The 20981-nt window shown below is 55.0% G+C and overlaps 1 protein-coding gene across 1 annotated transcript; it reads left to right on the forward strand.

Annotated features, from left to right (window-relative positions):
* The first annotated feature begins 10262 nt into the window (after window positions 1-10262).
* Window positions 10263-20255, forward strand: CIBAR2 (CBY1 interacting BAR domain containing 2). The gene is given in 11 exon segments (XM_007109242.3): window positions 10263-10296; window positions 10762-10953; window positions 10956-11036; window positions 11039-11079; window positions 12948-13016; window positions 13095-13196; window positions 13309-13314; window positions 14128-14229; window positions 17208-17321; window positions 19096-19194; window positions 19693-20255. Coding segments are annotated over 11 exon segments (954 nt in total). The 3' UTR covers window positions 19807-20255.
* Window positions 20256-20981: the final 726 nt, after the last annotated feature.

Below are 20981 nucleotides of genomic sequence, written 5' to 3' on the forward strand. Positions count from 1 at the left end.
TGGAAATCGACTCTACTCCAATAAAATTAAAAACACACACAAACACACAAAACCCAAAAGTCCCCAGAGAGAACTCTGCCCCATCTTAAGGGTGCCCTGAGCTCCCAGGAAGTCTGAGTTGCATGCTAGAAATTCCACTTCGTCAGCTGTGGGCTACTGGCTCCTTGGTCTGGCTACGTTCCGCACTGAACGTCCACTCAGGAAACACAGGCCTACGCTTCCCTGACGTGGCCCCAGTGCCCAGGAGATCGCTGGGCACAGAGTAGCCACTTAATAAATATTTGTTCAGTAACTGACTGAGTTCAAGTACACCTACTGTCAGGGGATGTTATATAGCCATTAAAACAAGGTCAAAGACTGGCAAACATTAACGCTATTCGAATCTAGATGGTGGGGACACAAACTATGTTGGCCTATTTTTTTTCCACTGTTCTGTGTATTTGAAATCTTTCTTAATAAAAAGCTGGAAAAAATAACAAAACTTATACCCATGCGGAGTTGATAAGAAACAACAGGGGCAGACCTGTGGTATGTAGAAGTTACGAACTCATATAAATTATTTACTAAAGAGACTGTAAGGAAACATACCGCAACGCAACTGATGGATATTTCTGGATGTGGGTTATCAGCTTTTCCCTCCGTACTTTCTACCTATGTTTCTGGATTTTCTGAAATTAGGGGGGAAAAAAGCTTTGTAAAAAAAACATGAATAAGATGCATCTTAGGGTTTTCTTTTCCCATCTTCCTTCCCTTTCTCTCTTCTCCCGGGGAACTGCTAATTGCTCCTAAATTGTCTTCTCTTTGCCTAGGAGGGAACAAGGCTTTCCTGTTCTGGAAACGTTTGTGCTGCCAGGAGTCCAGCAGATGAGAAACAATAGAGGAGAGACGCCCCTTCACGTGGAGCTGGGGCCGGGCTCCCAGGAACCACGGGTTCCTGGGGCAGCGCTGAGCTGTGGGCGGAGGGTTTTTCAGAAAGCTATACAGGGTCAGAGTGCAGGGTGCCCTGGGATGTGGAACTGATCCCCAGGGCAACAGAGATGGGGGGACTCTTGATCTCACCCTCTCATCATACAGATAAGAACATGAGATCCAGAGAGGGGAAGGGACCCGCCCGGGTCACATGGCACCCAGCAGCCAAGGCGGGACTTGATCCCACGACTCCTGAGCCCTCCTCCCCAGATCCCTCTCCGCATCCCTCAGGGCCCTCTCCCAGGAGTGCTTCTGGATTTTTCTCTGCTCAGTGGACCCAGAGAGCAATCACTCCAACCCCTTCCCGACATTCTGCATCACTGGGTTTCAAAATCACCCCTGAGTTTTCCAAGGGAAACATATTTTGGTTTTGGTTCTTTCCTTCCACTCATTTGAAGAAATCTGAGAGCCCTTTCTAATTGTTTGGTCAAGACTGCAGACAGGCAGTGAGGCATGCCACAAACAAGATCTTGAGCCTGGGGAACCCGAGGCCACCGCTGGCCTGGAGAGAGATGGGACACCAGGCCTGTCCCTGCTGCTTGCTCAGCACACGAGCCCCGAGTTCTTGGAACACAGGGTGGGGTGTTTGCCAAGTTCCCCAGATCCCTGACATCGGTGTCCTTTTGGGAAGGGCTGGGGCTTCGGTGGCTGTGAGTGCATACTGAGTCCATGCGAAGCTGGTAGCTGTGGGCCCTGCCAGAAGTGGGGCCCTGCAGCCTAGACTACATTTCCTAGCCTCCCTTGCAGCTAGGTGTGGCTGTGTGACTAAGTTCGAGCCAGCAGGATGTGAGTGCAAAGTGATGTACAACTTAAGTAAAGAAAGGGGCATGCCGTTCTTTGCCCCTCCTTTCTTCTTGCTTGCTAGATGGTAGATGTGATGACCAGAGTTCCAGCAGCCATTTTGGAGCCTGGGGTGACTCTAGGAATAGGAAGAACAAGATGGGAGAAACTTGGGCCCTGACATCACAGAGCCCCCTGCAGTGAAAAATAAGTTTCCATCTTCTTTCTTTTTTTTTGGCCACGCTGCACAGCTTATGGGATCTTAGTGCCCCGACCAAGGATTGAACCCAGGCCCTCGGGGGTGAAAGCACAGAGTCCTAACCACTAGACCACCAAGGAATTCCCAATTTCCATCTTCTTAAAGCCATGATTATTTGGGTTTTCCTTTGATTTGTGGACCCCCACGAGTCCTCTGGTCCCCCAGGGTTCACACTAGCTCTGTGTCCTCTGCAGCCAGCCCCAGAGAGCAGACGAATGGCCAGGCTTTGAATTAAAAAGGAGTTTTCTGGGGCGGCTGTAACCAAATGACCCCAGACAGAACACGTTTATCATCTCACGTTTCGGAGCTCAGGAGTCAGAACAGGAGCAGAATCTGGTGGGGTGAGGGGCAAGCAGGACGAGACAGCCCCGGCCCCACCCCGGACGCTGCCCGCCGTGTGAGCTTGGACACTCTGCTTGGCTCTTTACTGCTCTTTCCCAATCGAGGCCAGGCACTGTCGGGGAACCTTCCCCATCGCCCCCTCCAGCCTCATCCCTCCCGGCTGGCCTGATGCCCCCAGCGCAGGCCCATCTAGAACAGAGCCATTTCCGGGCCTGGGACCACCCCACCGCTTTCACCGAGCGGGACCCACCCGGGGGCCCTACCCGACCCCTGTCTCCCTGGGGCCTCTCAGCATGTCCTCCAAGCCGGACTCAGAGTCAGAAGAAACACCGGGCCCGGCAGGGCCGCAAAGCCACTGCTGACTGTGGGGTCTGCAGCAGCCCCAACTGAGTGCCCCTTTCTGAGTTCATGTACCTGCCTGCTGGCTCCGTGAAGCCTGTGAAATGCCAGCGCGGTGTGATGTGGCTGCTAAAAAAAAAGCTAATTCAGGGACTTCCCTGGTGACGCAGTGATTAAGAATCCGGGTTCGAGCCCTGGTCCGGGAAGGTCCCACATGCCACGGAGCAACTAAGCCCGTGCGCCACAACTACTGAGCCTGCGCTCTAGAGCCCGCGAGCCACAACTACTGAAGCCCACGCGCCTAGAGCCCGTGCTCCGCAACAAAAGAAGCCACCGCAGTGAGAAGCCCGCGCACCACAACGAAGAGGAGCCCCCGCTCGCTGCAACTAGAGAAAGCCTGCTCGGCAACGAGGACCCAAGGCAGCCAGGAAAAAAAAAAACAAAAAACACAAAGCTAATTCAATCTTGAGTGGCACTAAAAATGTTGGGGCTTGGATCTGGGAGGGCAGAGCTCCCGGAGCTCGGTGTGGTCAGACCCCAGACGGGGATGGGGCCCCTCTGGGCGCTGGCAGCCACCCCCATGCTGCCTAGGGCTACTGGGGTCTGACACCAAGGGTCCCTTCCTGGCACCATCTCATTTCCTCCCTGAGGTCACCCTGTGAGGGTGGAAGATGACTGTCCCCACTTCACAGATGAGGAAACTGAGGCTCAGGGGAGTCCTGGCCTGCCCTGGGGCCCAGCTAGGAGGAAGGAGCCTGGACTTGGCCCCCGGGCACAAACTCCACGAGTCAGGGACCCTTCTGCCTGCGTAGAGAGGCGTCCCCAACAGCAGCCCACGGCCAGGGGTGGAGGAGACACTCGGCAAACCCCTGGTGGGGGGCGGAGGATGACTGAGCCAGATCCTGGGCTCACCAGCAGGTGAGGGGCAAGTGACGAGAGCTGGCAGTGACATCACACGGGGAACGGTGGAGGGAACAGAGCTGGCTACGGAAGACAGTCTCATAAAACGGGGCAGGACCACCCGCCTCTGAGCCCCCCTGCCCAGGTGGGAGACCCGCGCCCAGCCCAACGGAGCGATGTTCCCCCAAAGCAACTGGCCCCCCGTCCATGAAGACATCAGAATCGTGCCAGCTAAGGACAGCGGGTGACCCTGGACTGGACACTGAAGCAGGAGAAAATTATCTGTTTGCTTACGTACTGAAATGACATTACGGGGACAAGTGTGAAATCTGAATGAAGCCTGCAGATTAGATAAAGAGTGAAAGAGTGTGTAACAGTGTGAACCGTCTGGTTCCGAGTTTGTCTGTGGCTGTGTGAGAGGCTCGTCCTGCTCTTAGGAAACGTACACCGGGTATTTGGGTAAAGGGGCATCAGGTCTGCAACTTGCTCTCAAGTGGTTCAGAAAAGAGAGAGAGAGAGAGAAGAGAATGATAAGGCAAACTCAGTAAAATGTTAACAACTGGAGAATCTGGGTGAAGGAGTTCTTGTATTATTTCTGTAGGACAGAAATTATTTCACTTACAAACAGAAAGCCAGCATCCTGAAAAGAAAAAGCCTGGGGGGGCCATTTTCAACTCAAGGAGACTAAACAGACTCAGCAGGAATTGCAATGCCTCCCGAATCAGCGGAAAAACCAGCTACCAGTGACTTTAGTGGGATGGTTGGGGAAATGCGACCACGGAGAGAGTGCTGCATGCCAGCCCCGCATTCATGTTTTCTGGGTGTGATGGTCACGAGTTCTTGCAGGAGAACATAACGAACTTGCTCTTGAGGTGCACGCTGGATTTGGCGCAAAGGGTCAGGATGTCTGCAATGGGCTCTCACGTGGTTCAGCAAAAATACATACAGGAAAGAAAGAGTGCAAGCCATGGGCACTAAACTGGGGTGGGGGTGGGGTGTGCACAGGGTTCATGCCATTTTTCTCTAAGACACAGACCTGCTTGCCCCTGCAGCCAAGGGTGGTGAAGGGGTCTGGGGTGAGGGGGAGGGGAGGGAGGGGAGGGGAGGGGGAGGGGAGGGAGGGGAGGGGAGGGGGAGGGGAGGGAGGGGAGGGGAGGGGGAGGGGAGGGAGGGGAGGGGAGGGGGAGGGGAGGGAGGGGAGGGGAGGGGGAGGGGAGGGAGGGGAGGGGAGGGGGAGGGGAGGGAGGGGAGGGGAGGGGGAGGGGAGGGAGGGGAGGGGAGGGGGAGGGGAGGGAGGGGAGGGGAGGGGGAGGGGAGGGAGGGGAGGGGAGGGGGAGGGGAGGGAGGGGAGGGGAGGGGGAGGGGAGGGAGGGGAGGGGAGGGGGAGGGGAGGGAGGGGAGGGGAGGGGGAGGGGAGGGAGGGGAGGGGAGGGGGAGGGGAGGGAGGGGAGGGGAGGGGGAGGGGAGGGAGGGGAGGGGAGGGGGAGGGGAGGGAGGGGAGGGGAGGGGGAGGGGAGGGAGGGGAGGGGAGGGGGAGGGGAGGGAGGGGAGGGGAGGGGGAGGGGAGGGAGGGGAGGGGAGGGGGAGGGGAGGGAGGGGAGGGGAGGGGGAGGGGAGGGAGGGGAGGGGAGGGGGAGGGGAGGGAGGGGAGGGGAGGGGGAGGGGAGGGAGGGGAGGGGAGGGGGAGGGGAGGGAGGGGAGGGGAGGGGGAGGCTGTCTCCCCACCCAGCCCCTGCATCCTCCTCCCTCCCCCTATCCAGCCCCTGCACCCCCCTCTCCCCAGTCTCTTGGCTTTTCTCTCTCTGGCCACAAGATGTCTCCGTGTGGCCCTACTAGAAAGTGGTCTCCGTTCTTTAAAGTTCTTTAAGTTCATGAATGACCCACTGCTCTTTCTCTCCAACAGCTGCTCCTTTTCCCATCTTGCCTGAAGGCATGGGCTTCCTCTGGTGCGTTTCCTGGGGTCACCTCCCACTCTGCCCTCCACGTGGGAATTCCCCATTAGGGGGTCTCTGCTGCCCTCTGGTGGTCGTTGCCTATAACACTGAACTCACACTTCCGGAGCCCCAGAAACCTGAAATGGCTTTGCAGCCTCTCCTAGTCCTACAAGAGATGGGTGCTCCAGGGAAACAGAACCAACTGAATATACGAGGAGATTTATTTTAAGGAACTGGCTCATGTGATGTGGGGCTGGCAAGTCCGAAATCCACAGGGCGGGCTGGAAACTCAGGCAGGAGCTGAAGCTCCTGGAAACCTCACTTTTGCTCCTAGGATCTCCCAGTGGTGAAGGGGTGAAGCCCCGCGCCCCTCCCACCCCACCACGTCACTGAGGGTCAGGTCCTTTACTTCAAGCCAACTGACTGCAAGGCCGACCGCATCCCCCGGTGCCTTCCCAGCAACCCACGGGTTCGTGTTGGATGAAACGGTGGGTCGCTATGGCCCGGCTGAGATGACAAAGAAGACTGACCATCGCAGCTGGCTAACTGAGAAGGTTGCATTTTAAAGTGAAATGTCACGTCTCCAATGATGTTGTCCTGATTCCCAACTGCCACTTTTTAAAAATCCCACATTTGGTAAGAAAAAGCCTATTCTGGTTTCTGAGTGTATGAGTGAATGGGTGTGGGGCTTGGAGCAGGACAGGCCCAGAGCTGCCCCGCAGGTATTATTATTGCTGCTGTTGTGATGAGAATTACCTGCAAGAAACGTTAATGAAGTCGGAAAGAGACAGAGGGAAGGAGGGAGGGAGAGAAATCATACATAAGGGAGAGAACGAGGCCCAGGGATGGAACTGAAGCTTTTTTCACCAAACGTGCAGGAAGCGAGGGACGCCAGGCGTAGCTCATAGCCACATCCCTCCGGTCTCCGCCCCTGCTGTCACGTGGCCATCTACCCTGTGTGTCTGCTTCCTCTTCTTACAAGACCCCAGTCGTTGGACCAGAGCCTGTCCTGCTCCAGGATGGCTCAGCTCAGCTAATGACATCTGCAAAGACCCGATTTCCAAATAAGGTCACAATCTGAGGTCCTGGGTGGACGTGCACTTGGGGGGACACTATTCAGTGCAGTGCAGCCCCCGAGAGGGACGGAGCCGAGAGCGTGCAAGGGATCTGACCGGTGCCAGGACGGCCGCTCCGCACAGAGCAGGGACACAGGAGCCCCTCCCCCGGCCTCATCCAGGGAAGACCTGCACAGTGACCGGCAGAGCCTCGGGGCATCGGTCAGGGCCACCGTGTGGGAAGTCAGGGGAGGTGACATGCCCCAGACAGGAAGCAGCTGAGTTATGTGTATGCATTGCTCAGGGCCCACGGGGAGTACTGAGCTTGTGCAAAGGGACGTGTGGAGTGATAAAGGCACCACGCAGAGATGTGGGGGGAGGGGGCAGGTAACCAGCACAGGACCAGCCACCCCACAGCTGCCACCACTGTGGGCAGACAGCCCAGGAATTGCCCTGGGGGCTGCCCTGCCATCTCGTTACTGATGCACCAGGGACTTATTTCTCCTAACAACAAGGCAAGGAAAGAGGGCCACGGCCCTATTTTACCGGGGAGAAGACTGCCGCCCAGAGAGGTCAGGTGATTTGCCTAAGGTCACACAGCAGGGCTGGGGGCTGGGATTTGAACCTGTATTTAGCGGACTCTAAAGTCCTCGCTTTCAGGGTGTGGAGAAAAGGGAACCCTCCTACACTGCTGGTGAGAATGTAAGCTGGTGCAGCCACTATGAAGAACAGCGTGGAGGTTCCTGAAAAAACTGAAAATAGACCTACCATAGGATCCAGCAATCCCACTCCTGGGCATATATCTGGAGAAAACTATAATTTGAAAAGATACCTGCACCCCTATGTTCATAGCAGCACTATTTACAATAGCCAAGACATGGAAGCAACCTAAATGTCCATCGAAAGATGAATGGATAAAGAGGATGTGGTGTATACATACATATATACACACTTACAGAATGGAATACTACTCGGCCATTAAAAAAAACGAAATAATGCCATTTGCAGCAAGATGGATGGACCCAGAGATTATCACACTAAGTGAAGTCAGTCAAACAGAGAAAAGACAAACATCATATGATATTACTTATATGTGCAATCTAAAAAAATGATACAAAGGAACTTATTTACAAAACAGAAACAGACCCACAGGCATAGAAAACAAACTTATGGTTACCAAAGGGGAAAGGAGGGGAGGGATAAATTAGGAGTATGGGATTAACAGACACACTCCTATATATAAAAGAGATAACTAACAAAGACCTGCTGTATAGCACAGGGAACTATATTCAATATCTTGTAATAAACTATAACGGAAAAGAATCTGAAAAAGAGTGTCTGTGTGTGTGTGCGTGTGTGTGTGTGTGTATCACCATGCTGTACACCAGAGGCTAACACAACATTGTAAATCAACTGTGTTTCAATAAAAATAAATAATGAAGTCCTCGCTTTCATATACACTTAAAAAAACCAACACTCTTCGTTATAAAGACCTTCAGACATATACAAAGTGAACAGACTTGTGCATCGGGTCCTCCATGGCAACAGTTACCAACATTCTGCTTTTCTACCTTCCCCCCTTCCCACCCAGTCTCTTACTGCTGTGCTTGCTAGTTGCATATTCCTTTCTTTAGGTAAAACGTAGATGCACTCAACTGCACACATCTTACAATTAGCAAAATGTACCGTACTTCAGTTAGCACAACTTTGTATGTGCTGTTCTATTTTCTTCTTTTTGTGTTATCTTTGTTTGCTTGCTTTTCTAACAGTGAGCAGATAGCGTTAATAATAAGGGGGGAAAGACCAGTAAAATGATGATTAACACGTTTAAGATGTCCCCGTGGGCTGCTGCCCTGGCCCCTCGATTCAGCGACGAGCAGCGATTCACTGCGCTTTTTCCGCACACCCCTCCTGAGGAGACAAGTCTCCTAGGAGCCTGGGGAAGGCCGGGTGGCCTTCTCGTGGGAGGAGGAGCCCCAGCAATACGACCCACGAGCACAGCTGGGCGCAGGGCCAGCAGCCCTAAGTCCGGTCCCCGCACCCCCCGGGGAACCCCAGCGCTGCCAGGTCCACAAGAACCTCCATCTTCACCAGGAGAGCGGGAGCCTCTCGGCGACCCCACCTGGGCCAGCACAAGGCTGGCTGAGGCCTCCTAATCCGCCGGGGAGGCTGGCCCGGGGAGAGGTTGCCTTAGTGACCAGCGGAGGCTCCTCCCAGGGTGACTGCGGGTGGCCACGTCGCCTGGTAACCAGGTGGCAGCGTCCCTTGAGCCAGGACCATGCAGCTGCACCCAGCCCTGTGTGGCTTCCCCCAGGCCTGGGGGGCCCCTGGGGCCCTGTCCTCATTCCCCAGGACCAGGACGGCTGCTGTCTCCGGTCACAACGAACATCTCTGCAGGTGAGCAGCCCCACGCTGGCCTGGGTTGGGAGGGAGGGGGCGGCCGGGCTTTCGGGGCCAGACGCACCGAGACAGATGGGGCTGCCTGGACTGCTGGTGGGGGGCAGTGGTAAGGATGCTCTCCCGCCCACACCACGCCCACCTGGAGGTCTAGAGACCACGGAGGCTTCCAGAATCTGGCCTCTGTCTGCTTCTCCAGCATTTTTGCCCACAGCCCTGGGGTAGCTAAATTCACAGGGGCCAGCCCAACTTCCCTCACTCATCTCTACCTGGGAAACCCCTCTTCATCCCTCAAAACCCCATCAGGCATCACCCCCTCTGTGTAATCGTCCCCGACCCCACTGCCTGCAGCCTGAATCGATCACTGGCTTCTCAACTCGCCCCTTACCCAGTTGTTTCCACGACTGGCTCCTCTGGGGCTCAAAAACTCGAGGGTGCCCCTGGACCACCTGATGGGCTTCTTTAAAAATGCAGCCCCCTGGACCTCGCTCACAGGGAGTCTGGCAGAGAGTGGGCTGGGATTCTGCAGGCTTAACTTGTGTCTCAGGCGATTCTGATTGAGGGGATCCAAGGACCCCATGTGGAGGGACAGGGACTGCGGCCGGCTGTGTGACCTGGAGCAAGATGCTTCACCTCTCTGGTCTCCGTTTACCTTGTCTGCAGGGTAATACACACGACGCGCGCTGCAAACCGTAAAGGGCTGCACCAGTTAGAGTTTGTTAGGAGGACAAAGGGCCCTCCTCTCAGCTTCCAGCTTTAGAGATGTGATCAGAGGGTGGCACAGGTTGGGGGCGTTGGTCATACAGAGAGAGGATGGGGCAGTGACCACCTGGGTGGGACAAGGGGCAAGGAGAGGGTGCAGCGGTGCGAGAGGGAGGCGACTGTCTGAGGCTGTGCCCCCTGTACTGTCTCGGGAAGATGAAATCCAGCAGGTCCTTCACTCACTCTGTATTTTTTCATCGAACACCTGCGACGGGCAGGCCTCAGGCTAGCGGCACATAAAGATGAGTCAGCAAGCTCCCCAGAAAGATGCAGAGGCTGACAGAAACCAAGCACAACAGGAAGTGATGCATGGTGATAAATGGCATGCCAGGAGGACAAACTAAAAGGTTCAGGGCTGGGGGAGGGAGAGGGACCCACGGGGGCAGCATGGGGTCTTTAGGGCAGTGAGAGCTCTCTACGACATCGTGACGGTGGAGGCAGGGTACTGAGCCCTTGTCAAAATCCACGGAATGTAGGACACCGAGAGGGAACCCTCATGGAAACGAGGGACTTCAGTTAATAAGCATGCGTCGCTATTGGTTCACCGTTTGTAACAAAGGTCGGGCACTAAAGGGAAGCTGCTGATTATAGGGAAAGCCTGCGTGCCGGTGGGGGGGGGGGGTATGCAGGAACCCTGCGTACTTTCCACTCAGTTTTTCTGTAAACCTAAAACGGGTCCCCCCACCCCCCAAAAAAGTTTACTAATAAAGATTTACGATGTGGAGAAGGGAGAGAATTTCAACAGCTCGGGGAAAAGACAGAAGCCGGGCATTTCAGAGAGAAGAGGTCGTTGCAGCTCGGCACGGGTGCCGTACAGACCAACTGTGCTGGGAAGGCGAAGCCCCTCTCAAGGGCCCCGGGGGGGAAAGGCCAGGTTTCGAGCCCAGCCCACGTCTGCACTCCTGCCCGGCCGCTGACCAGCCCTGCGACCCCGCTGGCCTCCCGCATCTGCCTCGACGGCCTGACCCGGGGACTCTGGGCCTTATCGCGGGGACCGGACGCCCGGCCTGGGTTTGCCACCTAGGAGGAGGGCGGTGGGTGGGTGACCCCTGCTTCGCTGCCGTGACCCGGCTGGGCGTCCCCGCCCAGAACGGCTCCTCGGGCCCGCCCCCGCCTCCCCAGGGACGGCAGGTGTGGGTGACGGAGGACACGGTGACCAACGCTGAGAAGCACTCTGGCCAGTTCTGCTTGCTGCTGGCCGCCTCCACCCGCGAGGCCACCGGCTGCGCGACAAGGCCGACCGACTGGTCAAGCAGCTCGTCGACTGCGCCCACGCGGAGAACCCGGAGACGCGGGCCGCCCCGAGGCACTTCGCAAAGTGCAGGATAACCGGCGGGCCGAGGTGAGCGAGCGGCCCCATTTCCCGGGGGGATCTGAGAGCTGGAGCCGCCCGGCAGGGTCCACGGGCAGCGGACGCACCTCCTCCACAGGTGTCCCCAGAGAGAGGACGCTCACATCACTCCCTCCCCAGGGTCACACCTCAGTTTACAGGACTGGGAGCCTGGAGGCTTGTGGAGGGCAAGGAGGCTGCAGGGAGTTAGGGAAAGAATTAAAAATAAAAACCCCCATGTGGCGTATATACAGTGGAATATTACTCAGCCGTAAAAAAGAAGGAAATAATGCCATTTGCAGCAACACGGACGGACCGAGAGGTTATCATACTAAGTGCAGTAAGTCAGACAGAGAAAGACAAATGCCGTAGGATATCACTTCCATGTGGAATCTAAAATATGACACAAATGAACTTATCTACGAAACAGAAACAGACTCACAGACAGAGAGAACAGACTTATGGTTGCCAAGGGGGAGGGAGCACTGGAGAAGGAAGGGTTAGGAGTTTGGGATAAAAAAACAATAATAAAAATAAAATAAAATAAAACAAAACTCCAGCCAGCCCAGAAAAATCCTCTCTGCGATGCTAGAAAAGAATGAAACAGCTTTTCTACTGAATAAGTAAGTGTTAAGTCAGAAGGTAATGCCCGTCACAGGCGACTGAATAAGTGATGGCAAAGACAGAGAAAGCTCACTCCCCCTGAGGACAGGGAAGGGGACAGCACCCTTTGCCACACAGGACTTCCTAATTCCACCTGGCGATTGGGTGGCCACCTGGGCTGGCTAATCATCTTTATCCAAAGAAAACTAAAACCTCCTCTCTCTCTCTCTGGCGAGCAGGTAGGTACAGCTGGGAGCCAGGCACCAGGCAAACTCCCTGGAGACACAGTCCTCCCAAAGATTACAGTTCAGAGATGACTGGGCTTTCCTGGTTGTAAAACCAGCCAGAGGCTTCTTTAGCTTTTAAAAGCTTTATATCCATCTCAAAGGGACAGAGAAAGGATTTACAGCTGCAAGTTTTCTCAAAGGAATACTGCACGGAAAGGGAAGGGATAAGTCCCTTTCCCTTTCGGCACTTGGGAAAATTATTTCTTCTTTAGGTTTGCGTTTACAAGAGCCATAAGCCATAATGGAGTAGGAGGAAGGGGCTGGGTGGGGACTCCAGCTCCCCTGCCCCATCAGGCAAACCAGACTCTCAGGGGACCCCACCCTCCAGGCACCAGCCTCACCTGGGAACCTGTTAGAAAAATGCAGATTCTTGGGCTGCACCCGGGACCTGCTGAGTCAGAACCTCTGGGGTGGTGCCGGGGAGCAGGGTTTTAAGGAGCCCGTGGGGGGATTCCTACACCTGTTCTACTGTGACACCCACAGGGTAAGCGCTTAATCCACACTAGCTTTAACTGTGACCCCTGTTACCAGTACTGATATTGTTTATCCTCGTGTCTAGTGTTAGGCTTGGCACACAGGCACTGACTCAGGGGCGTGAGGCGTCCCCCTCGCTGACCCTGCCATGTCCCTGGGGGCTGCACCGCGCAGTCAGCTCTGAACTCCCTGCTAGTCCGTGTTCCAGGTGGATCTGTCAGCACCCCCGGTGAGATCTTAAGGCAGTCTGGAGAAATGAAATAGCGCTGAGTCCCATCCAGTTGCTAAGAAACCGCGGGCGGGTACACTGCTTATACCCACTGTACAGGCCAGGAAACAGGGCTCAGCGACATGAACTGTGTCGCCCGTGCTCGCAAGCCCAAGGTGGGAGCAGGGCCCACCGTGCAGCTCCGGACATGCAGACGGCGCTCTGTAAATGCAGGCCAGGGGCCGTGCAGCCCCCCAGCATCTCCCTGGCTCCACCCGCTCTGACCCTGTATGTCCGCGTGCCCCCAGGTCGAGAGGCTGGAGACCAAGGTGGTCAACCCCCTGAAGCTCTACGGGGTGCAGATAAAGCAGACCCAGGTGAGCAAGGGCACGGCACTGCGGCGTGGGCCGCGCGGGGGGCTGGGACCCCAGGAAACCACCCTCCTCCTTCCATAGGCTGAGCTCAAGAAATTCAAACACGTCCACAACAATGAGCTCAAACAGCTGGAAAAGCTGGAGAAACTGAGGCAGAAGCCCCCTTCAGAGAGACAGACCATCGTATCCTTCCCGAGGCAGGGGCTGGGGGGCGGTGAGGCCGGGGCCGTCCATCACCGTGCCCCCTCCATGGGGGCCGCCGGCTAGCCTGAATCCCTAACAGCGCCTGTTTCAGTCCCAGGTGAGCGCCAGCAAGTCTGTCTGGGGAAGGCAGGCTCGCACGCAGGTAATGAACGTTCCCACAAAACGGCGAGGCAAGCTTTACCTGGGCGGGTGTGCGCGGGGCCCTGGGCTCAGGACAGGAGAGTCAGAGGCTCTGGGAGAGCCAGCCATCGGCTGGGGCTCAGGAGACCTGGGTTCCGTCCCATCAGCGACACTACTCAGCGAGTCAGAGAGACACTCCCCTCCACAGCCTGCTTCCTTCCCACCTCACAGGCGGTGGGTACTTCCAGATGGGGAAACTGAGAAAAGTCACTTGCCCAAGGTCACACAGAGAGCTAAGGGGCAGCCCCCAACTCGGCTCTGCAGGCGTCTAGCTCTGAAATCCAGCTTCGTCGGGCGCCAGGCCTGCTGTGGAGTCAGGCCATACAGACGCCAAACAAAGCACCCAATAAGGTAATCACCTAAAATCGTTCCACACGCGGGAATTAATGATCGGCGAATGTGCAGTACCTGTCCTAGCAGTAGTTCAGCTGAGCCCACTCTCATTCTTGCAACAATCCCGCAGAGCAGGCCTTACAGCCGTCCCCTGTTTGCAGGCAAGCACATTGAGGCTCAGAGGGGTTCAGTGACTGGCCTGAGGTCACACAGCTAACAAGAGGGTCTGTCCCAGCAGCAGCTGCCCCTTTCGCTGTGGTCCTACTCGGCCATTCCTTCCACAACCAAACTGGCAAGAGACGCCCACGACGCAGGACAGCTGGCCCAAGGGTGGGGCGAAGGGACAGAGAATGATCCAGAATGGAGCCCCCATGACACTTTGTATCTCTGGGGCCAGGCGGAGACCAGCGTGCAGAGGGCCTCGGTGGATGCCAGCAGCACCTCCCAGCAGCTGGAGGAGACGATGGACGCTTAGGAACAGAAGCTGAAGGACCTCCAGGTAGGGGTGGTCGGTCCTTGGTCGGAAGTACTCTGCGCCGCCCCGTGGGTGAGCTCTGGTGTGTGTGCACCTGCGTATGTGTGAGTGCATGTGTGTTCCCTGGGACAGAGTGTGTGTGTGAGCTTGTGCCTGCTCGGCCCTCAGGGCCCCGACTCCCAGGACAGTTCATCCTGGCCTCCTCCTGGCCGCGGCGGGTAGCGGCCGGCTGCTCCGGCAGCTGTCTTGCTCAGCTGTCCTGCCCGGAAGCCAGCAGTGGCAGCCGTGCGCTCTCAGCACCCGGCCAAGCTCCCCGCCTGCCAGGAGACCTGGGCAGCATCTGTCCCCCCAGCCCCTGCCTTTCCGCACAGGATCCACAGGACCCTCCTCGTTTCCTCCGCACAACCCCAGTGGCACAAAGCCTTCCTCTCTCCACCCCGACACACCCAGAGCCCCGGGCCCAGAACCCCAGCTCTTACAAGAGGCCTCAGGAAGGCGGGGTCTTTAAGGGCAAGATGGTCACAGAGACCCCTGCACCCACTCTTGCCCCCCTGCCACTTTAGTCCATGTTCCAAACTGCAGCCCCAAGGATCTCACAAAAGGCAGCTCTGATTTGTCACTCCTGGGTTTAACACCCTCCTGTGCTTCCCTCATTCCAAGGAGAAAGGCTGAAATCCTCCCCAAGGCTTCAAAGCCCCAGCCTTCTCTTGGACACACCACTCCAAGCTCGAGTGCACCAAGGCCTTTTATACCTCAGGGCCTTTGCACAGGCTGTGTCCTCTACCAGGAGGGCTCTGCCCTTACTCTGCATCGAGTTCACACCTGCTGTCCTTCAGAGAAACTCACCTGGACCCCCAGACCTGGTCTGACCAACTGTTAACCCTCTCTGCTCCGCTCCCTCTGGGGGCAGTTATTCCAGGGGGTGGATTCATTGTATCTTTAATTCACTCTGAATCTCACAGATGTTGAATACACACCTACTATGCGCCAGGCGCTATGCCTGAGGCTGAGGACACCATAGCCAGCAAAGGCCCTGTCCTCACAGAGCTGACACCCTTGGGAGAGAGAGTTCACGCAGACCCCGTGATGGTGGAGAACTCACTGCTCCAAGCCACCTCCTATACTGCATGTCGAAGCCACAGAGCAGACCCCCTGCCTGCCACGTCCCCTCCTGGGTCCTGGGCACCAGGTCTAGGGCCTGGCACTCGGTGGGTACTCAGTAAATATTGGGGAAATGAATGAAAGAATGAGCGAACGAAGCGAGTGAAACAGTGGTAATTGCTGCTCAAGCATCCACGTTGCAGGCAGAACCTAAAACCACCAGCAGACCATTATCAAGCACCTGATGTTTTTGAGGCCAGCGAGAGCACACAGGGTTCTGCACTGTCGGGGGCCAACAGAAGCATGCAGTTTAACATGGGGATCCTTTAAAATTGGGGGAATTCATTTGTAAGAGACGCTTATCCAAACCTCCAAATGTTAATAGAGATAAAAGCCCAAACTTAAAATAATCATTACCACTATATCAGTTTTAGGTCACGATTCTAGTGAAATATCTACAAAATAACTCTCTGGCTCCTCTAAAAAGAATGTAAGCCATGCTTTCAAGCAGCGGTTCGCTCACCTGAGCGTGCGTCAGAAATGCCCTGGCGGGCTCCTTAAAACGCAGACGGTGGGCCAACCCTGGCGTCCCATCCAGTGGGCCTGGGTGGGCCAAAGAATTTGCATCTCTGACAAGCTCCCAGGTGAGGCTGGTGTTGATGAGGGGCCCGCAGGTCGAGAGCCGCGGCACTCACGGAATCTCTCGTAGGGCTTTGTGAACTGGGACCACTCCTGTCCTTCCTGTGCAGACGAATAAACTGAGGCTTGAGAGGATACGTCATTTCCTCGGGGCCACAGGCCAGCAAAGGGCAGGACGAGGCCTGTTGTTGTCACCAGCACTGCCTCCCGGGGGCAGGATGGGAAGAGGCAGGAGGCAGGGATTTCCAGCACAGTCTTCGGCCTCCTCGCCCCTTCTCTCTCCCAGGTGCCCTAGCAGCTTCCTCTGGCCCCGCCTCTTCCAGGTGCTTCCCACGTGACAGGAAGAGGTGTGTTTCCAAACTGCAGGCTCCTCCCCCAACAGCAAGCCTGTGTCCTGCTGGGGCCTGCCACGTTGTAGGAGCTTGTGCTGAGCCCAGCACACAGTGGGAGGTTGTGCTGGGCCCTACACACAGTGGGAGGTTGTGCTGGGCCCTACACACAGTGGGAGGTTGTGCTGGGCCCTACACACAGTGGGAGCTTGTGCTGGACCCTACACACAGTGGGAGCTTGTGCTGGGCCCGGCACGTAGGAGGGGACTGACACACAATAGGAGCCTGTGCTGGACTTGACACACAGCAGGAGTTTCCCCTCAGGTCTTGCACACAGTAGGAGCTTGTGCTGGACCCAGCACACAGTAGAAGCCCCCACTGGAGCCGGACACACAGTAGGAGCTCTGTGAGAGCTTACTGAGCCAAGCTGAACCATCTGATCAAGAGAAGCCAACGTTTCCATCACTAATAATGTTTTGACAAGCTGGCTTATCAGGTTATGGGGCTTCTGGGCCAGTAGCATCCCCTCCCCCTCCCATAAGACCCACTTCTAGCCCGTGGGTGACAGAGGCTGAAAGTCTGTAGCCATCAACCTGACCTCAGCATGAGAGAAGCGCAAGCTGAGTGGAGGAGCCCAGGTTGACAGAGCTGAGAAAAGGATGCCCCTCAGAAACTCCACAAGGCCTCACACATTTCTGGAACAATCTCTGTGCAAGGCAGCTTTTGAACTATGGGAATGCATTATCTGTTCAACAAAAATAAATTAATTAGAAATAATATATTGAAATTCCACACCTAGGACCTGTCCGGCAAGGACCACTAAGCCCCCGCCCCACCCCCCTACACACACACCCAATTGGTCCATGTCGAGATGACCCCAGGACAGTTCTTCTGACAGTGTTACTTATGTGATCTGGGCGTCTCTCCCCATAGAAGATTTTTTCGGACTTTGTGACCATTGAGATGGTCTTCCATGCCAAAGTGGTGGAGGTTTATTCCAGTGCCTTCCAGACCCTGGAGAGCTACGACCTGGAGAGAGATCTGGAGGTGGGTCACAGACATCCCATCTCCTATTTGGGGCGTGGGGCTGAATTGGAGGTTGTTTTTGTCTTTTTTTTTTTTATTGAAGCCTAGTTGATTTACAATGCTGTGCTAATCTCTTCTGTACAGCAAAGTGACTCAGTTTTACACATACAACATTCTTTTTTTAAATATTCTTTTCCATTATGGTTTATCCCAGGAGATCCAATATAGTCCCCGGTGCTCTACAGTAGGACCTTGTTGTGTATCCCTTCTATATGTAATAGTTTGCATCCGCCGACCCCAAACTCCCAGTCCATCCTTCTCCCTCCCCCCCTCCCCCTTGGCAACCACAAGTCTGATGTCTCTGTCTGTGAGTCTCTGTTTTGTAGATAGGTTCATTTGTGCCATATTTTAAATTCCACATATAAGTGATATCATATGGTATTTTTCTTTCTCTGTCTTGACTTACTTCACTTAGTATGATACTCTCTAGTTGCATCCATGTTGCTGCAAGTGGCATTATTTTGTTCTCTTTTATGGCTGAGTTGTTGGTTTTGTCTTGATAGAAGCAGTTTTTGTTGGCAACATTCTGCAGTTTCTCGAACTTTGAAGGCTCATTGTAATGAACTGTTTTAAATATCTGCCCCTGGGCACTGAACCAGAGGCGGGAATTTCCCCAACACAGTCTCTCTGGACCATCCGCGTTAAAAACAAATGAATCAACAACAAAAAGCACCTCCAGGCTGATGCCTGCTGTACTTCGGAGGTAGACAGAGTGCTCATTACCGTCACCTGATGTGATTAGGATCTAGAAAAAGCCATCTGAGTTATCTATAACGTGCTGTGCCACACCTCGTGGTGCAAAGCAGCGGTCGTTTACTGGGGTTATCTTCTGTGGCTCTCGGGTTAGTGGGTTCAGCTGGGCTGTCCTCACTCGGGTCTTTCAGCCAGTCCGTAGCCGGGGCCAGAGCTGTTTCCAAGGCTTCCTCACCCGTGTGTGGTAGATGACGGCTGTCATCTGGGTCCAGGATGGGCCACACGATTCGCAGAGTTCAGGGCAAAATGAAGACGCTGGCCCTTTGTTCAATAATTATTAAGAATTCCAAGATGGCAGAGTCCTTCTGAGCTGGGGGCCCTGGACAACTGCAGGAGCTGTACCCCAGTGAGGCCCATCCCGTCTGGGTCTGCAGTGGGGTCTGCAGCCTGAATAACTGCCCACGGCTTCTCCGTGGGGCGTGGACTTCCTCACACCATGGCAGCTGGTCCAAGAGTGAGCATCAGAGAATTACACTGTGTCACCTTCTGTGACCTATAACCTCCGAAGAAACTGAGCATCCTGTCTGCCACCTTCTGTTCCTTAGAAGTGAGTCATTAAGGCCATATTCAAGGGGAGGAGAATTACAGTCCAGCTGCTGATGGGAGAAATGTCAAAGAATTTATGGATGAGCTTTAAAACCATCATAGGAGGGTCAATGAAGATTGGCTGGGCTCTGGTGCATTCACTCAACTCTACTTTATTTTGGTTGGGGGGCAGTGTGATCTCTAATCTTCCTGCATGACTGTGGACACGTTACCTTGCCTCTGGGCCTCAGTTTTCCCATCTGTAAAATGGGATGACAATGCCCACTTACCGCTCTGCAGTAGATCATATGGAATAAGAAACAGGAGACTCCTAGGCGGACCTGGTGTAGGTGGGGGTCCCTGCAGTTACCTGTGCACCGGCCTTCTTGTCCCACGTCTTTCTTTCCCGCTGGCACCCCTTTCTTTGTTTCCCGCCCGGATCCAACCCTCCTGGCAGGATTTTAGAGCCAAGATGCGTGGAGTTTATGGGCGTTATGACGCTCGGCTGCTCACGGACACCACCCTGTCCCCGGCTGTCCCGTGGTTTCTCGCCCAGGTGAGCACTGCGGGTGGGGCGTAACACCTGTGACAAGGTGAAGAGACCAGAGAGACCAGAGGCCGGCTGAGAACTCGGGTCTGAGAAGGGAGTGCTGCTTGGGGAGAGGGAGGGTGGCCCTGAATCTGACCTGGACCTGCCTGAAGCAGACTCAGGGAACCACAGTGTGGTGAGGGGCGTCTCATGCTTTCTGAATAATTCTCTTGAAAGGCAGCGGAGGAAGTATGGTCCCCAGCCAGACTGCCTGGGTCCAAACCCACTGCTCCCAAGCTGTGTGACCCTGGGAAAGTTCCTTAACCTCTCTGTGCCTTAGACTCCTCACCTGCAAAGTGGGGCCAATGATAGTAACCCCCTCAAAGGGCTGTGGTATTAGGCGAACACATCGACCCGAAACATTTAAGAAACAATGCTGTCACTGTCATTATTATTATCGCTGTTGTTGCTGTGATGATGATGATTATTGTGTTATTGTTGTTGTTATATATTGTTTTTATTTAGAGCACCCAGAGCACCATACGGAGCCAGAGAAAAGCAGCAGCCAGTGAGGACAACTCTGCCGAGGAGGGCCCCATGGAGGACCTCAGGGGACAGGGGAAGGGGCTCCATCAGTAGGACGAGAACTCCCCAGTCAGGAAAAGGGGGCTGAGGCTGGATGCTCAGAGGCTCTGCCGTGTGCAAGTCCCGTGTCCTCTGAGTCCCGCTTTCCTCATCTGTATGGCAGGAATCATATCACTCAGCTCACAGGCTGCTCTGGGGGTCAAGTTGCCCAGAAGGACACCTGGTACATAGCAAGTGTTCAATAAACGTGGGTGCATCTCACCCTGACTCCTGCTGGGTCTCATTTCCTGTCTTATGACTGGCCTTCGGGGTGTTTAAGCCTGTGTTAACGTGTGTTACCGAACCAAACTCGGGTCCACTTGCCTGCGTGCAGTAAAGCCAATTTACTGACACCGGGTTGTAGTGAAGGAAGGACAGGATTTATTGCAGGCTCCAAGCAAAGAGTCCAGGCAGCTGGTGCTCAAAAGGTCCCAACTTCCCGATGACTTTCAGGAAAGGTTTTTTTTTTTTTTTTTTTTTTTTTTTTTTTTTGTACGCAGCCCTCTCACCGTTGTGGCCTCTCCCGTTGCGGAGCGGAGGCACGCGCAGGCTCAGCGGCCGTGGCTCACGGGCCCAGCCGCTCCGCGGCGTGTGGGATCCTCCCGGACCGGGGCACGAACCTGCGTCCCCTGCATCGGCAGGCGGACTCCCAACCACTGCACCACCAGGGAAGCCCAGGAAAGGTTTTTAAAGACAGGGTGAGGGAGGGAGGCTGTGGGGTGCGTTATCAGCTGTTGGACATTTTTCTTTTATTCTTTTTTTTTTTTTTTTTTTCCGGCTGCATCATGCGACTTGTGGGATCTTAGTTCCCCAGTCAGGGATCGAACCCGGGCCCCCTGTAGTTGAAGCGCAGAGTCCTAACCACTGGACCACCAGGGAAGTCCCTTGTGGACATTCTTCTGATTGGCTGGTGGTGAGGTAACTGGGCAGCATCCAGTTAACTCCTTCCACCTGTGGGGTTTCCGTACCTGCAAAACAGCTCAAAGGACATGGCGCAGAATATTATCTATAGCCCTTGAGGAGGAACTAAAGGTCCTTGGCTTTGTTTAATGGCTGAACTCTTATTATTTTGTCTTGCTTGACTATTTTCCTTAGCTTCTGCATTTTCTCATTTCTCTGATTAAATTTATTCTTTGGAACTCGGGGAAGGCCTGGAAGCTAAAGTTTTTCTACTAACAAGAGGCAGGTGG

The sequence above is a fragment of the Physeter macrocephalus genome, unplaced genomic scaffold (genome assembly GCF_002837175.3).
Source record: "Physeter macrocephalus isolate SW-GA unplaced genomic scaffold, ASM283717v5 random_104, whole genome shotgun sequence".
NCBI classification, from domain to species: domain Eukaryota; kingdom Metazoa; phylum Chordata; class Mammalia; order Artiodactyla; family Physeteridae; genus Physeter; species Physeter macrocephalus.